Below are 18,065 nucleotides of genomic sequence, written 5' to 3' on the forward strand. Positions count from 1 at the left end.
CTTTAAGATTTCAAAATATACCATTCACTTCTCCAGTCTGTATAGCCTATATATGGAAATTATGCCGCAAAAATGTTGTTATGAAACAAAGTTCTAAGGAGTTTCAGCTTTTTGAATGGCTTGATGCAGGGCAGCTAATCAGAGCAGATCTCATTTACATAAAGGCACAGTAACCAGTCATGTGAAAATCAATTGTAACTGTGTGCTGGTACATAAACCTACACAAATATTTGAAAACAAGAAAGGTTGCATTTGGGCCCTTAAAAAACGAAAATATTGCAGTGTAATACTTTCTCGGGTTCTTGTTCATTCCTAAAAACCCAGATGTCACAGCAGAAACTGTGATGACAGACTTGGAGACTGAGGAATGGTGGTGCTGGCTGTGAGACTGGACTATGAACTGGACAGTGGCTGCGGGAGACTGATGGGGTGTGTTTAGGGCAAGCAGTGGTGTTCTCAAGTAGAGGCCACATCCGCTCCACCCCCCCCCCCCCTCCTGCTGCCACGCAGAGGCATGGCCCAATCAGTCCCAGATGTTAGCGCTGTGCGGAGGGGGGAGAGAAGAGAGAGCCTGAAACCCTGCTTAGAGACCAGAGAACAGCGCACAGCTCAACTCCCTACAGGCTAGGATTAGTGTCTCTAGCATACTCTGGCAGACACCCCCCCCCCCCCCCCCCCCCCCCCCCACACACACACACACACACACACACACACACACAAGATGCATGCACATACATGCAAGCTGATATCACTGCTGACTTAAACATGTAGTGACATTATGCACACGCTCATGCATGCTAGCAGGCTTCACGCGGTTCCGAGCCCAGTCCCTTCCAGGAGATTTGGAGTGAGCAAGTTGCAGCTTGTAAATTGAAAATGTGGGGCGCCTTGCTCCCCCCTCTACCCCAACTGTGTGATTAATTTTCTCTCTCTCTCTCTCTCTCTCTCTCTCTCTCTCTCTCTCTCTCTCTCTCTCTCTCTCTCTCTCTCTCTCTCTCTCTCTCTCTCTCTCTCTCTCTCTCTCTGTGTATCTCTTGCCTTCTCTTTTTCCTCTCTCTCTGCAGATATTTGGAGCCCTGATTATGGGCTTTGGACTCTGGATCCTCTTGGACAATCAAAGCTTCATTGCAGTCTTGCGTAAGTCAGTGTCTGTATGCTCAGTGTAACCAAAGTAGCAACCCCTTTGGCAAAGGAGGACGTCCAATAATTTGTGTGGATTTGCTCCAGTGGGCTCAAAGTTCTAATAAACTCTTTATATTTGCATTTTTTATTTTCCACTGACTGTATGTCCAAAATGGTAACTTTAAGCAAGAAGGAAAAAGCTAACCTAACTGTAATTAACAGTACTGGACAAAAGTCAAAGACCACCCCTTCATTTATTTGATTTCTAGTCAAAACGGCCTTTCAGAGCATGTTATTCATTTCTCAGTGTCAGGAAGGAATGTAGAAAACATATATTTTACAGAAAATTACACAGACGCATCAACAAATAATTTTCAGTATTTATTTTGTCCATCCTTGAGCTTCTCTTACAGCTTCTATTATTTGCAAGACTTCAGTTTTTCAAAGAAATCTGCAGGGATGTTTTTCCACACCTCTGAAGTTCAGTCTTAGAAGTCAGTTGCAATCGCAGCTTCCAATGATTCCAGTAGTCCCAAACACTTGCAGTGATTTTGAGGTCTGGACTCTGGGGCGGTCAGTCCATTGTTCCCAAAACACCAGCAGATTATTTGTTTAATTTGTAAATCTTCTTCTTGTTTGTCTGGTTCATTTTCTTAGTTATGGCTTTTTAACAGCTGCACATTCTTTTTCACCCATAGTGTTGTCTTCTCTGAGTGAAAGAGTAGACATCAGTCTTTTTTATTTCAAATCTGTTTGGCAGGAGTCCCATTTTCTCTATATATGATGATAATTTTTTGGGAAACTCCTGTTTTTTCCCCACTTATTCTTTTTTGACTTTCCCCTTCTTTTGCAAGTTAATAATCTTATGTCTATTCTTAACAGAATTATCTCATGAAAAACGTAAAGGACATTTTGACTGGAAATGAAATAAATTAAGTGAATCTTTTTGCACAGTATAGTTCATGCCTAGAATAAGATTTTAGTCCAAGTGGTTTTGGACCAGTTCTATTGGCTCATTTGCCATTTATTGTTTACATGAGGTAAATTACAGCTAAAGAAGGTTTTGATATAACAGTGAGTATATGCTCTGTTCTTTTGTGGCTTTGTTCCCGTTAGGGAGTGAAGAAGCATAGGAAGTGGTGTGGGGAGACTCTTTCTTTATGCTCTCATTAGTGGGGGATCCTGTTAGCTCTTCTCCTGTCTCAGCTCTGAACTAAAAACCTTCGGCGTTGTGACTCAGTAGTGCAGAACTTTTTACTTTTTACCATCTGTCTCTGCTTTGGTTTTGTTTGATGATCACTGCTGGTTCGCGTCTTTGTGGTACCACGTGATGCAGTGTGTTGGACAGACTCTCTTGGATGGTCTCTGAATTTCTCATCACCACCTCCCCCTCTCTTGCTCTCTTTCTCTCACTTTTACGGATACATGCACACACACGCACACACATATCTGTTTTCCATCCCGCAGGCTGTTGCAGGCAGCTCTGGGTCAGTGGGTCTGCGTCTTCTAAACGCGGCCAAGAAGGCTGGCGCTGGCTGAGGAACAGGCCCTAAGTTCACGGGCCAAGCCGAACAAACCCGACTAACCAGGCTGGTAGCGAGAGCCAGGCAGGGCCTGTGGGTGACGTAGCACGTCTGAGGCAGTGTGCAGGTGCTGCGCCCACCCCACACTGGGTTCATTTAACCACTCGCTCATTAGCATGCATCACGTCAGCGCTCAGATCAGCCATCTAGCTACGTTAGTCATCGGTGAGAACAAATTAACATTAGTGAGCAAGTATATCTGCAGGCGAGAAGAATGAGGCTCTCTCTTTTTGCTCTCTGTCTCTTTCTTATGCGCTCTCACTTTCTCCTTCTCTCACACACACTGGCACACAAACTAACTGTCTTAAAGAGTCCAAATGAAAGAGAGGCCACAGTGAAGCTTCTCAGCTTCTCGGCGTGGCTGAAGGCAGTTGGCACAAGTTTACATTGTTGACGCTTTGAATGTGGAGGCTGCAAACAATCCGCTCAATTCATCGGTTTGGCATGGCTTCGTCCTCGAACAGGGGTTAATGGAGAGCATCTCAAAGCTTGAAGCTAAGAGTTCTATGCTTGGCATAGAGCTCTTGACCAAAGCTAAGGGTGGTGGCATCATGGAAAGTTTTGCACTAGCCTTTAGGGAGCCGTATGTGTTTAGGTCATGAATGTTGCTGAGTGTGAACCCTGATTAAAGAAAGCTCAGACCGATGACATGCGCCACTGCGCATGTGTCCATGGCTCACGTTCCCCTCTGTGTGCTGTATTTTACCAGACGTTCACATTCCTGTAGAGTGTGGGGGCCCAGCGGTCGTTTGCTGGGACTCCCAGCCGTCCATAGGCCGGGGAGCCCCCTTGCTCCATCATTAAAAAGCCAGTTTTCAGAACGCCATTGTTTTTCTAATCCAGCCACCAGCAGCCTTCTCTAGCCTGCTGATCCCCAGAGGATTTCCACATTTCCGCTACACGCCAAGACACTTCAGGCGTCATAGGCGAACGGAGCGTCTGCTAGTACCACACTGCGCGCACACAGACACACACACACACACACACACACACACACACACACACACACACACAGAATGCACAGAAACGCATAGAAACTGCGTTTACCTTGGGAACGTAGTCTCTCTTTTATAGACTGTGGTGGTGCCTCTTTGGAGAAGTTGTCATGGAGAACATAATTCAAACAAGAATCCTTGCTTTCATGTTCCAATAAGGCTCCCCTCTCCAAAGCTTTGAGGTTGAGTTTTACTGAGTCTAGTGGTTAGCCCTGCAGCAAGGAAATTGCTTTGTTAAGAAGAAGACTTCACTAAACATTTTTTTTCATTAGGCTGTTGTCGAATTTTATGCGAATAATGTTTACCAAATGTTGTGAAAAGGTAATATCTGGACTTTCTATCCTGATCTAAACATATAAATTCTTTGTTTTTAAATACGTTCTTCAGTAATTAACAGTACAGTTAATTACATGAGAGTAACTGAGCTCAGCTCTTCAGACTGACCTAATGCAGACCTCTTTCACCAGGACAAATGAGGCTGAGATGGTTGCGGACTAGAGTCCACATGCCAGTCGAGCTGTGAATTAGTTTGTTTAGTGGACATTGAATGTGATCAGCAGCTCTCCTCCTTTCAGTGACTGGTTTGAAGAAGATTCCCCCAAGGCATAGCACTCCATTCAAATGTTTTCCAGTGATTTAAGGTTGGAATGTGTTGATCAGTGAAAGCGTTAGATAAGGCTTTCTTGACTCATTACTGTGATTGATTTAGCCATTGATGTGATCTTTGTGGCACATGCGGTCATGCTGGAGAATGAGATAGCAGGCACTGCTGGTTACATCAGGTCAACTGACGTGCTATTATGTCTGGTGCAAGCCATTGTCACACCAACTCACTTGCAGCTTTCACAGGGCTACTGTACACTGTGCTATTGTTCAGAGGGGCTGCCTGCGGTGATGTTGTTTTTGCTGTGTAGCCACCACGGTGTTGCCGGCTGGTTTGTAAGACTGAGACAGAGGGTCCTCAGTCTGGTGTGCTGACAGCCTGTGTAGGCCTTTTTGAAGCTGGACCAGGACACATTCTGAGAATGTTCTGACCTCTAAAAGCTGAAACCACAGAATTGCTGGCTGTGAGCCTCACTGTCATGCTGTCTGTTCACAATAATGACAGATTCTTACGGAAATGCCAAACCTGTCTTAAACACACGTACATGTAGTGTTTTCAGACACAGACTAAGCATAGACTGAGACTTTTCAGAAGATTTTCACTGGTGATTCCCTACTGATAGTGTGATTTAGAGCTTAATCTGTGTCCAGAGAAGCACTCCATGGCATCCAGACAGTGTCTTTCTGGTCCAAGCTGACAGTGTTGCTCCAGGCTTAAGCATGACTAAGTCAGACGCGATCGCTGGCAGGACCCTGCAGCAGAGTGAATGGTTTTGGCCTTAGCTGCAGCTGAAATATTTGCAATAAAAATGTGGCTGTAATAGGATCATCTGGTACTGTTGGAGTGGGACATTTCAATATATTATTTTACTATAGCTGTTTTTGCTAGTTGTAAAAAGTAAAGGAGATGAGGGAAGATTGATAGCCAAGGTGGTCAAAAAAGTCAGGCCTGAAATCAAAACAAAACCTTTAAAAAAATCTTGCACAGTAGTTTCTTTTCTTTCATCCATCCTTTTTCTCCCAGTGTTTTGAAAGCACTTGAACTGCACTGAGTGCCAGTATTTCTCTGCAGAGGACTCATCTACGGCACTGAAGGTGGGCTCCTACATTCTGATTGGTGTGGGCTCCTTCTCCATGCTCATGGGCTTTCTGGGCTGTCTGGGAGCCATATATGAGGTCCGCTGCCTGCTGGGTCTGGTAAGACACACTGATGCATGGAAATATTCTCTCAATAATGTAATGTTTCAGTGAAAAATCAAATGTATGCAATTTTGCTTCTGTAGTTTTACACCAGACCTAGGAGGCTAACATTGCTAACAGACACTGCGTTGGTAATTATATTCCGGTTTCCTCCCACAGTCCAAAGACATGCAGTCAGGCGAATAGGAGATTCTAAATTGCCCCTAGGTGTTTGGGTGTGTGTGACTCTGACTGTCTTTCTGCCCTGTTCAGTGTTTTCAGCCTTCCGCTCAGTGAGCGTTGGGATAGGCTCTAGCGCCTCCCCAATGACCCAGCAGGATAAGCTGCTTAGAGAATGTGTGTGTGTGTGTGTTAAAGTGGGTGTACACAAAGTAATTCAGAGTGGTTTGATGTGAAATGATACCAACTCTGATTTCTGTCCCAGGCGTTGTGATGTCTCCAGTGCAAATACAGCCAAAATGGTCTATAAACCTACATATGTCTTTATATTTGACATATTTCATACACACGTAATTTATGTATAGATTTTATATGTAATGTTGATAATAGTAACATAGAAAAAAAAGTTTTGTGAATAGATTTATAAAAATAAGTTTTAGGTCAACGTCTCTCAAAGAATGTCTGCAACATCAGGCACTGCATTTGTTACCCTTTTGTGTAATGGTTTTCTGGGAGGTAAGTTTTAGAGGCATTAACCACCTCTGACATCTGGTTCCTATTACCATCGCTGTGGTCATTTTTGATTCTCTGTTTCTCTATGATGGTGCATTTCACATCAGTCCACTCTGAATGACTTTGTTTACATCTTGAGCATTTAATTATACATAACTTTGAATGTAATTCCCCCTTAATCTTGAGTGTTCTAACTGAAGATGTGTTTATAAATGAAAACTACAGAAATCATGGATATAATCTAGAGTTCATATCCCTGTGTGACATGAGCATAAGCGAAGGGGAACCAGATTCTATGGAGGAGTCGAGAATCTGCACAACACCTGTTTGTAATGAAAACCTGGATGCAGTTTGAGCTGGTTCATAGAAGTTTTGGGGATGTATTTGTGGCTACTGATTTGAGTGATAATTGACTTCTAGTGTTTGTTAGCAGCATTAGCCTCGTAGCTCCAGCGCTAAACTAAAGCCACCAAACATGGCTTTGCACAAGTCATGCAAATACTAGGCCTATGTCACATGGGGTGCTTCATGGAACACTAGTCATCTGTTGTCACATGATCCCAGATAGCAAGGGCATAGCAGGCCACTGTTGGCTTACTGATGGCAAAGCTGGCAGCCCACTGGCTTTTTGTGCAGTGTTTTCCAGGTGGCCCACTGGTGGCTAAGCAGAGCATTAGACAAGATGCCACTTTTCATTGCTCATTTATCATTCTAGTTAGACCTTGTAAGTAGGACAATAATCCAGGTGGTCAGAGGGTGGACCAGCAGTGGCATACAGTCAACGGGGTTCTGCCGTTAATAATCCAGTGGACCACCAATATATTGCTGTTGTCGGAAGAAAACCTCATTACTCCATTTTTGACATTTTTCAGTTTTTGACTTTTACATTTTTGTTTATTTTACATCGTGTTTACATTTCATTATGAATGGACTAAAAGAAATGAACCAAAATGACTTGGAAAACATTCTGGTTCTTTTGACTCATGTTAAAAGTAAGGTTTTTTCCTTCTCCTGTAAAGTTACCATTTTGAAGAGACAAGGTTTTCTTCTGTCAACAGCGATATACTTGCTGTCAGGGATGCTAAGTAGATTTACTTACAAATAAGACTTTCTGTTTCAGAATCTATGTGTGCAGATGTTTGTGTGCTAGCAGTTTTCCACCATGGCAGAACCTGAATGCTAATCATTTGTTTGTGTTTGGCAGTACTTTACTTGCCTGCTCCTCATACTCATCGCTCAGGTGGCTGCAGCTATTCTCATCTATTTCCAGCGGGATGTGGTGAGTTATGTCAAATTAAAGCTGTTTTTAATAATTGGCCTCAGAAGACCTTGAGATATTCCTCAGAAACAAAAATACATATGGTCCACATGTGTATCAGTTGGAGAGGTTATGGGGTCACAGTAGAGGATTTTCCAGCATTCACAGAGTTCTTTTGCCAGAGTTTGTTTCTCGAACAAAGCAATAGACCTTGAGAGCCACCAGAACATAAAGGCACACTGCCCCCTTTTGCATGTGCAGGTTGTTACACTGGAGTCTTCAGGAGGCAGCTGGATATTAGCCATTGTGTTTTTGCAAATGGGCCTTGATCACTTTCAGAGCTGTATGATTTGTGATCAATGTTACTGACAGTAGTAGAGTAGTAGAGTTCAGTGAGGCCCCAGGAAGGTGAGGAACAGTATGTATATATATATATATATATATATATATATATACACACACACACACACACACACACACACACACACACACACACACACACACACAAACACAAACAAGAAACTGGGTTAGTGTAACTCTGCCAACTGCTTGTCTCCCTGCAAAGCTGAAGGGAAGCATCTGATATGCAGTAAAGCAGGAGTTTAGCTTGGAGACACTGATTTATTCAGCCGTTAAAGAAAGACTTGGATTGAAAGGCAAGATCTTCCCCAGCCAAGTGAAGACTAGACAAACATAACTATAGAGCGGGAGAGCTGGTTTTCCAATATAAATACTTTTTTTCTCTCATGTTCACATCTGAGGCAGGCTTGTGTTGGATGGAGCATGTCTATGGCAGAAGGAAGAATGAAGTTTATGATGACAGTTATTAAATGGCTTTTCCAGTTCCTTAGTCAGCAAAGGTGAATCTCTGGTCGTGAGGCACCTGAAGTTAGGAAAACACAAGTCAAACCAGTTCTCCTTTGAATTCCATTGCGTTGGGCAGTTCGCTCTGTGGGTGAACTTTGATTTGCGTAGTTTTGTGCATGGGACCAGAAGTATGTCGGTACAATATGCTTCAAAATGGTTCAGTGTTAAGTTGACACAGGTGTTCACCTACTGTAATGCCTGCAAATTCAGCCTCGGTTTTCTCTTTCTCAGCTGAGGACTGAGACATCCAACATCGTGATCAAAATCCTGCAGAACTACCATGGACAGAACAAGACGACGGAGCTGGCCTGGGACTACATCCAGAGGAATGTGAGTGCAGAATGGACATGCAAATTGCAGATTGTCTTCAGTTCACTGTGGGTGTTAGAGAAGTACCAGATGGCAGTTACCATGTATCACGTCGATAAACACACTGTTATTATGTGAGGCTATGCTTTTGGAATGTTGAAGCGCTTGCTGTAGATAATGGTCAGGGAGGATGACACTAAATGTCAGGGAAAGGGAAACAGAAACTGTCTTACATTTACATTTACGACATTTGGCTGACGCTCTTATCCAGAGCGACTTACAATTTGATCATTTTACACAGGTAGGCCAAGGTGGTGTTAGGAGTCTTGCCCAAGGACCCTTATTGGTATAGTGTAGGGTGCTTGCCCTGGTGGGGGATTGAACCCCAGTCTACAGCGTAGAAGGCAAAGGTGTTAACCACTACACTAACCAACCTTCTTTGTCATCAGCCTGTACTAGAATTCAAAAGCTATTAAAGCATTGTGAATGATTTCTTTAGATAGGACATTTTGTGATCAGTGTGTTAGATTAACTAATAAACATTATACTGCTGTATGACCTTGGCCACCGTGCTATAGCTGTTTCAGGGTGTTAGCAGTCTTCTTATAGCCTAGGCCATCTTTGTGGAGAGCAACAATTCTATTTCTCTCATCCTCAGAGAGTTCTTTGTCATGAGGTGTCATGTTGAATATCCAGTGGCCAGTATGAGCGAATTATACCCAAGACACCAAATTTAACAGCCCTGCTCCCCATTTACACCTGGAATTTTGTAACGCTTAGAATCACATGACACCAGGGAGGGACGACGACACAACTGCGCACAATTTGGACATGTTCACTGAGAGGTGGACTCACTTGTGTTGCCAGCTATTTAGACACTAATGGCTGTGTGTTGAGTTCTTTTCAGAGGACAGTAAATCTGTACTGCTATAAAAGCTGTACACTGACTACTTTAAGTTATTTTCAGTTTCATTTCTATAGTGTCGTCCCATGAAAAGGTATAATGAAATATTTGCAGAAATGTGAGGGGTGTACTCCCTGTATATTATATATTATATAATGTATTAGCAAATACTTTAACAGTTAAGAGTTTTAGACTAGTTGTGTACACCTGCTTTAATTAAAATTAAAAAAAGACAGCAACACATAAAACTGAACTGACTTCAAAAGCCAATGGGGCTCTGTGAGCCCTTACTCTGAGCTTCTCTCCGCTTTGTGTCTTTTGTGGTCACAGATGCAGTGCTGTGGCTGGAGCGGGCACGGAGACTGGCTGGATAACCCTGTGATTGTGAACAGTTCTCAGATGCTTTACCCCTGCTCCTGCCGCAACTCCTCCATCACTGAAGATAACGGCACAGACAGCGGCTTCTGCGAGGCCCAATCTCCTGACTGGCCCATTTATGACACGGTATGAGGGGTATAAATATTTGACCTCACAATGATTTCACTTCTTTAGAAAATTATTATTTTAAAATACAGAAATGAGTGAACTGAAAGCTTAAGGACTTAATGTCATATTTAACTTATAAACCTAATAAAATATTAAGTGGGTTTTGAGACAGACATTAACTGTAAATGTGGGGGCTTTTTGAGTGTGGTAATCGGGTGCTTATAAATGCAATGTTCTCATGTGGGTTTCTGAAAGCTGAATTTTAAACATTCTTTTAGACATGGCATGATAACACTCATTTCAGATACCCCCTGCATAGATTTGATTGGGAGGGGTTTGCTTTTTAACAATGTGTTGTTATTGTGATTGCATTTGGTTACATTTGAACATCATATTGGTGTAGTCTCTTAAACTCCTCGAGACCACAGATGGTCTTCATCATATTCTTCATAACTTTCATATTTCAAAAGCTACCTTCAGAAGGTGGGTGTCATATGAGGCTGTAACTCTTCTTTCCAGTCAAATAGATGGTGATGTCATTTTAAACCCTTATAATAAAAGAAGCTGAACTTATAATAAAAGAAGTCGACCCATTTTTCCCCAAATCTGGGCTATAAACTATAAACAGATGGCATCTCTTTGGTGATCTGTTCTGTAAAATTATATTTTTTAATAAAATAATACAAAGAGTGTCTAAGATTTTTGGCTTTCAGCAGTAAGTTGTAAGCATTTAGCGATATGTGTAGATCAAAAAACACGTTCTGTTCATTTGAGGGGTGATTTTTAACAAAAAATTTAAATTTGCATTTATTTCATGCAGTTACTGAATAATTTGCCTTACGATTTGGTCATGTGAATTCAGGTGGACAAACCAAAATATACCCTGGAGAATAAGAGGTTAAAGAGCTCTTGGTTTAAATCTTTATATTCCATCTCATCTTTACATCCCTGTGCCCTAAAATTCAGCTTGGATATAGTCAGCAAAGTTCCTTTACTGTAGCAGACTCCACTTTTCTTATGTAAAAGACTATCTGGGATATTTAAAAGTGAGATAAACTATGCCGGCTACCTCTGGTAATGTAAGACTCTGTTAGCTGGTTATCTACCACAGACTGTAGCTCTTCCCTGAAATAGAAAGACTAATTCTTTGTAGTATTTTTGACTACCGATTGACCATTGTCTGCTGGTATCGGCTCGATACTGATACCCATCAATACCGAAATGCCATCTCTAAATATTATTATAATCGATTCTAACATTCCAAAATGTATGCTGTTGAATCAGTACCTTTAGGTTAATGCATACATTTTACATCCTTATTTGGTAGCTTATATTCCATGGTGAGTAAAAAGAAAAGCCTTGAAATGTTTGATCAAGATCTGCTTTAATGAACATACCACTTCAATATTACACACTAAGCTTTCAAATGAAATACTTGATGTTCCTGATTAGCTGGATTGGGTGTGTTGTGGTTGCCAGTCAGTAGTCTTGTTTACATCCCTTCAAACTCACAATGTAAGCTTAAAATGTGAGTTATTTGAGGGAGGAACTGTAACAGCAGTTGTGGCGCATTAGTGAGTGGTAAATGGTTGGTTTGTTATCGTTTCTCTCACTACACGACCAAAAAGTGCGTTCCTGCTATTGTTAGGATGTGGCTCAGCGCGCTGCTTTTAGTTGTCTTGCTGTCATTCTGTTATGATGTATATGGCATATTATATAGAATCAAAGTCAGAGTTTCAACACATTTCAGACTTTAACCTCACTTGGACTTCAAACTAAAATCTTTTTGCTTTTAGTGACCCTATATAGTCATTCTATGGTAACATCCATTTTTGGGTTCCTGATGTTTACCGATATATTACACTTGAAAAACATATCAGGTTACATTTCATTTCTATTTTAAAATAAAACAAGTTATTAAACAATTACACCTTCTTGAGCCTCAATTTAGCAATCAATTATGTAGAATTCTAAGCACCACCAAAGAGCTCGTCCTCACAGTCATGTGTAACGGATGAGGCCATATTTTCTGCTAAAAATTTTAACTGCAATAATCTATACATCGCTATGGAATATATAAATGAAATGACATAAAGAAAACAAATGCCAAGTAAATAATATAAATTACATAATGAAAGTTGTGGTCCCCAGGAGTCATGTGGTGTTCCCACGTCACTAAAAATCTCTCATTTTGAAATGTCACACTGATGATATCACTCGACTTCCTTTTCCCTGTTTTCTGAGAATCTATGAAGAAAAACTCATGCTGAGTCCACTGTGTCTTTCAGTTATCAGAGATTTTCTCATTTAGCTCATGATTTCATATGAAGCTTTTAGCTGCAGTCACTGGTGTGACCGAATTTATTCTGAGGTAATTGTTTAAAAAATAGAATACAAATGGATTAAATTCCAAATTTTGTGGACATTCCATAATTGACAGCATGTGGTTTGATGTTGTGTAGCAGTTATTTTGTAAAATGCATTTTTCAGTAAATATGTCTCTGGTGTTTCCTTTATTATGTGTAAAACGATGAGTAACACCAGTGACTCCTGTGGAGAGACAGAAAAGTAAATGCTTTATTAAAACAAATGATTGAACAGTGCTTTTTGTCACTAACAAAACTTTACCAAATATGTGACCTAGCAGGCACACCAAAGAATGTGTTTTTCTTTATCCCACACACTGATCTTGAGACATTAAACACCTTTATGTCAAAACTGTTACATCTGATTGCTCACCATATGACTATGAGGGACAAGGAAACGGTCTCACTTGCTCTAAAATGCAGAGGTGTGGCTAAAATAAGGCTCCACCTATGGACTATACCTCTGTCTTTCAGTTATGGCATGAACACATCACATTTTTATTAACAAGGCTTTTTTTTGTTCTGTTTTTGTTTTTTAATTCAACTTGTGATGAAATAAAAAAAATTCAACTTTAAAATACATCAAAAAGACAACAAAGTAACAACAGACAAAAAAAAAAAAATTGCAATAAAGATATAATAATGAAAAAAATATTAAGGATTAATTTCACAAGTTGAAATTTGGGGTTAGGGTTTTGGACAGGCACTTCTCAGTAGAAATTACCCAGTATATGATGATTTTGAATATATTTAGCTTAATGCTATCTCAATTAATGCCTTGGGTTTAAATAGATGTTTGTAAGTGTATTACTGTGGGACCACAGTTTCAACTAATCCTGTAGAATATATATATTATGTAGGTTATTGTGTGAGTGAATGTAACATGTGAATAAGGTGCTGGATTAACTAAAAAAGGTGCTGTATCTAGCCTGGCACCCTGTATTTAATGGAAGTGTGTCTTATCTCTTTTACCCCTTTAGGGCTGCATGTCTAGTGTGGAGAGCTGGCTCTTCACAAACTACGGAGTTATTCTAGGAATCTGCCTCGGGGTGGCCGTTATTGAGGTATTCCATATCCCTTCTTCACTAACCTACTGTGCCCTCCACAAATTTTGACACCCCTGGTAATTATGAGCAAAATGAGCTGTAAAAAACATTCTTAGTTACTTCTCCTTCATATGTTTAATTCAAAATATTAGCAAAAATTGAAGCATTATTTAAGGTATAATATATATGTTGAGTTGAGGTATATAATATTGTTGGCATCCCTAGAAAGTCTTAAGAGTGAAATGTAACTGAAGTATATTCCCATCCATATTTTATATTTTATTATGAACACTCAAATGGTCAGCTATGACTTCTGTTTCACTGGGGGAATGTATATGAAATTATAGATGAAACATCTATAAGCCGAATTCCCTGTCATCCATCGTCATGAGAAAGACCAGAGAATACAGCAGTGATGTATGACAAAAGGTTGTTGAGCTGCATAAATTAAGGAATGGCTACAAACAAATAGCTAAACAGGTCAAAATGTCCATTTACACTATCAGGTCAATACTTAAAAAGTTTAAAACTAGTGGAGATGTTAAGAATCTGCTGGGAAGAGGATGTATGTCTGACCCCATCAGTGGTGAATGAAGTACACAAACCATGTCCTTGAGTTAAAGTAGAGACACCCAAGGTAAAATATTACTCCACTAAAAGTAGAAGTTCCTCCACTTGAGTAAAAGTACTAAAGTATTTGCCTTCAAATGTACTTAAGTATCAAAGTAAAAGTACTAAAAGATTAATTATGGCTCTGATGTCTTGTTATCATTTTTATAACAAGACTTGCTTCATGAACTCATTTTAGGTGTAAATCCTCCAGTGTCTCTCTTGGTAAACCAGTCTTTTAATAGAATGTCATTAATTAGTGACACTGATGTTTATTAAAATGATCATAAGCACAAAACACTGAAGGCAAACAGTTTCCATCAGGTAGAACCGAGTGGATCTGAAATAACTTTTTTAAAAAAGGCAAAGTTTCAGTTTAAGATTTATTTACAACTTAGTTCCAAGTTTAAGTTTAATAAAAACGGGCTTTGAACTCAGGATCACAAATGAGTTTCCTTTACTATATTGATCTGTAGGTCTCTGTTCATAAACATAAACCAGCCCAAACTAATTTACTATAAAATGAAATGGTGTTTGTAGAAATTCAGAAAAAAGACATGTCAGTCACGACTGCATATGTGGACATATTTCTATATTGTGCTCTATTTACACAAAGTTAGGTTAGTTCATCATTTATGTTGAATAGTCTCTCCCAAATTTTTACGCTGCTCAGTGAGAAGGATGGTTTGAGTGGACAAAGCATTGTAGATGGGGAAATAGACATTATTTAGTTCTTTGAATCAGAACGTCTCCCAAATCACAATCAAACGCTACAGCTTGTTTGGGGGTGCCAGAAGAAGCCATTGCTGTCAAAGACCAACAAACAAGGGCTATAGTTTGGATGTTCCTACAGGACAATGATCCAAAACACACCTCAAAATCTACACAAAAATGCTTCACTGATCACAGAATTTCCAATGGCCAGTCCCCTGACCTAAATCCCATAGAAAACCTTTGGGATGAGCAGAGAAAGGAAAGGCTACAGTGTGGATCTCAGAGTATGAAGGATCTGGAGAGGTTCTGTATGTAGGAATAGTCTAAGATCCTTTGCCATGGATTTGTTCAGTCTCATTAAGCATTATAGAAGAAAACACAGAGTTATTTTGGCAGAGGGAGACTGTTCAAAGTACTAAATGAAGGGGTGCCAACAATCAGCTCCACTTGCTATATAGGTGCAATTTGTAGTTCGACGGATCGGTGGCCCATGACATTACTGCAGCGCCACCGGGGCACAGTCAGGCAATCAGGCATAACATTATGACCACCTCTTTGTTTCTACGCTCATTGTCCATTTTATCAGCTGAACTTACTTACTACAGCCACAGCCTGTAGTCCATCTGTTTCTCTGATACTTTGTTAGCCCCCTTTTACCCTGTTCTTCAGTGGTCAGGACCCCCATGGACCCTGACAGAGCAGGTACAATTTAGGTGGTGGATCATTCTCAGCACTGCAGTAACACTGATGTGGTGGTGGTGTGTTGTGCTGATCTGAGTGGATCAGACACAGCAGTGCTGCTGGAGTTTTTAATACTGTGTCAGCTCACAGCTCATCTACTGCTGCACAGTTTGTGTTGGTCATTCTCTAGTCCTTCATCAGTGGTCACAGGACGCTGCCCACAGGATGCTCATGGCTGGACTATTCTCAGTCCAGCAGAGACACTGAGGTGTTTAAAAACTCCAGCAGCACTGCTGTGTCTGATCCACTCAGACCAGCGCAACACACACTAACACACCACCATCATGCCAGTGTCACTGCAGTACTGAGAATGATCCACATCCCAAATAGTACCTGCTCTGTGAGGGTCCATGGAGGTCCTGACCACTGAAGAACAGGGTAAAAGGGGGCTAACAAAGTGACAGATGGACTACAGTCTGTAACTGTAGAACTACAAAGTGCACCTATATAGTAAGTGGAGCTAATAAAACGGACAGTGAGCGTAGAAACAAGGAGGTGGTCATAATGTTATTCCTGATTTGGTGTTTATACCTCTATAATTTTACTGTCACTTCATGCTGTGTCAAATGTAATGCAGCGGCATTCTTTTTTGGAGTGGAAAATTGCTCCATCCGTTTGCCAAATTTCCAGCCTCGACTCAACACACTGACTAATGGCTAACTAATGTTCCTCCCACAGCTTCTTGGCATGATCCTCTCCATGGGACTCTGTAAGAGTGTACACCAAGAAGACTACACCAAAGTGCCAAAGTATTGAGGAAGATAAAAACACATGTGCACATGCTCACAAATTCTCATACATCCAGTATATTGATTCTCTTTATAGTTTACTTGCTCAGAAGAAGTACCACATTAAAAGCACCCAAAAAAGTTAGCTTTATTCTGGATTAGAAGTTTATGGAAAGCTATCACTTGGATAGTGAAAATTCTCTATTTTTTTGGTCCTACGCAATAGTGGCTCATCTGAAAAGTAATTTAAACCCACCAAGTCTGCAGATTTCTTGAATATTGTATTATAGAATTCAGCAGTTAGGTAAAATCTACGCTTTCTGGTTTAGAGTTTTAAGAAACGTCTATAGGCACAAGATCTGCGTATTCAGTGCCATTTCTGAGGTGCTGTCAGAAACATTGTGACACAGAGCCAGGATGGTGGCGCGTGGGACCTGCCCACATGAAGGAACGAAAGGCTTATGACTGGTTCTACAGCCGCTCCATAATCTCTTAATGCCACACTGCTGGTCTTCATGCTGAGGCTGTTCAGCGTGCTTTTGGTGTTCATTATTTACAGCAGTCAGACTCAAAGCTAACATCTATTGCATGACGGTTCTTTTTTTAAAATTTGTACATCAGTGTTGTTTTTGGTTGTGTTGTTTTTATTAGTTTGTATATACTTTTATCATAAATTAGCATGTCACTTTTAAGGTTATAAGAGACTTTCCACTCTAAGTTGTTTCCTTGACAGTTACAGTTTTTCTATGTACAGAGGGCATATTTTTAACTTTTTAAGTTTCTTAGTTTTTTGGCTTTTTAAAGAAAAATATAACATGAAAGTTATTGATAAACCAAATTCTGCCACATAGGCAACCCCCCCCCCAAAAAGCTAACTGCAGGCCTGATTTTCTCGCTTCACTTCTAATCTGACTGCTTCGCCAAAACGTGTTTTGCTGAACTGCTTGCTTGTGATTCCTTTCAATGTGTTCTGTTAAAGTAGAACCTTCATGGTTGTTTCTCTTTGCTTTGTAACTTGACTGTGATCCCTATAGATGCTCTTTCCTTTCAGGAAAAAATATGCATACTTTAAAAAATCTCCCGTTTGTCTTAGATTGTTTCAGTTCTTCTAATTTTTCTCGATCTGAAATTTGTAACCTTTGTCTATTTGAGGAAAGAAAATGAAGCTGAGACTGTGGTCAGGACACCTTTTTTTTTTGTTTAGTTTGAAAGGGAAAAATGGAGCAGGTTGTCCTGAAAGTGAATCATTTTGATTTTGATCATGAAAATAATTCTTCCTTTTTATGGTACAAGGAAAAATGTCTGTGTTTTAAACCTTTTTGTATACTTGGAAAACATACTCAGCCAAGTAATCATGAAACCAGTACGATGTACCTCTGTTAAGTTCTCTCTGTTACAATAAAGTGAACTCACCCAATTTGTTGTCATCGTCTTTCATATACAGTTTATGTTCTGTAACAAAAGTCAGAGACCACCTTTTTGCTTTATTCAGTTTCCATGCAAAATGCACAGTAAGTATATTTTACTCATTTGTCAGTGTCAGAAAAAAGCAGGAAACATAATTAACAAAAAATTACACAAAAGCTTCTGACAGTAATGTATAAAATCTATCAGTATTTAGTTTGTCTGCTTCTTAATTTTATGCACCTACTGGCATTTTAACTCCACCATCTTTCTATTATTCAGACCAACGAGTTACAGCTGTGTCCTCCTGACAAAAGCTGCTCCCAAAGGTTTCACTGACATGTTGTCCTTCAAGGAGACAATACGGTTCACCCAAGCAGCTAATCAAATGCACCTCACTTGCCTTCAAATGTCTTTTTTCATATGCGTCTAAAATCAAATCAAATCAAATTTATTTA

General features: G+C 40.3%; 1 protein-coding gene across 2 annotated transcripts in view; it reads left to right on the top strand.

Moving 5' to 3' along the window:
• cd82a (CD82 molecule a) overlaps positions 1-17,620 on the top strand; it is a 29,573-nt gene extending 11,953 nt beyond the window's left edge. For both annotated transcript variants that reach the window (XM_017700680.2, XM_037545357.1), the window contains exons 3-9: positions 1,065-1,137; positions 5,376-5,500; positions 7,380-7,454; positions 8,532-8,630; positions 9,844-10,017; positions 13,346-13,429; positions 16,154-17,620. In XM_017700680.2, coding sequence (XP_017556169.1) covers positions 1,065-1,137; positions 5,376-5,500; positions 7,380-7,454; positions 8,532-8,630; positions 9,844-10,017; positions 13,346-13,429; positions 16,154-16,231 — 708 coding nt within the window. In that variant the 3' untranslated portion in view covers positions 16,232-17,620. The remainder of the gene's footprint in view (positions 1-1,064; positions 1,138-5,375; positions 5,501-7,379; positions 7,455-8,531; positions 8,631-9,843; positions 10,018-13,345; positions 13,430-16,153) is intronic.
• Positions 17,621-18,065: the final 445 nt, after the last annotated feature.

This window comes from Pygocentrus nattereri, chromosome 15, assembly GCF_015220715.1.
Source record: "Pygocentrus nattereri isolate fPygNat1 chromosome 15, fPygNat1.pri, whole genome shotgun sequence".
Lineage (NCBI taxonomy): Eukaryota > Metazoa > Chordata > Actinopteri > Characiformes > Serrasalmidae > Pygocentrus > Pygocentrus nattereri.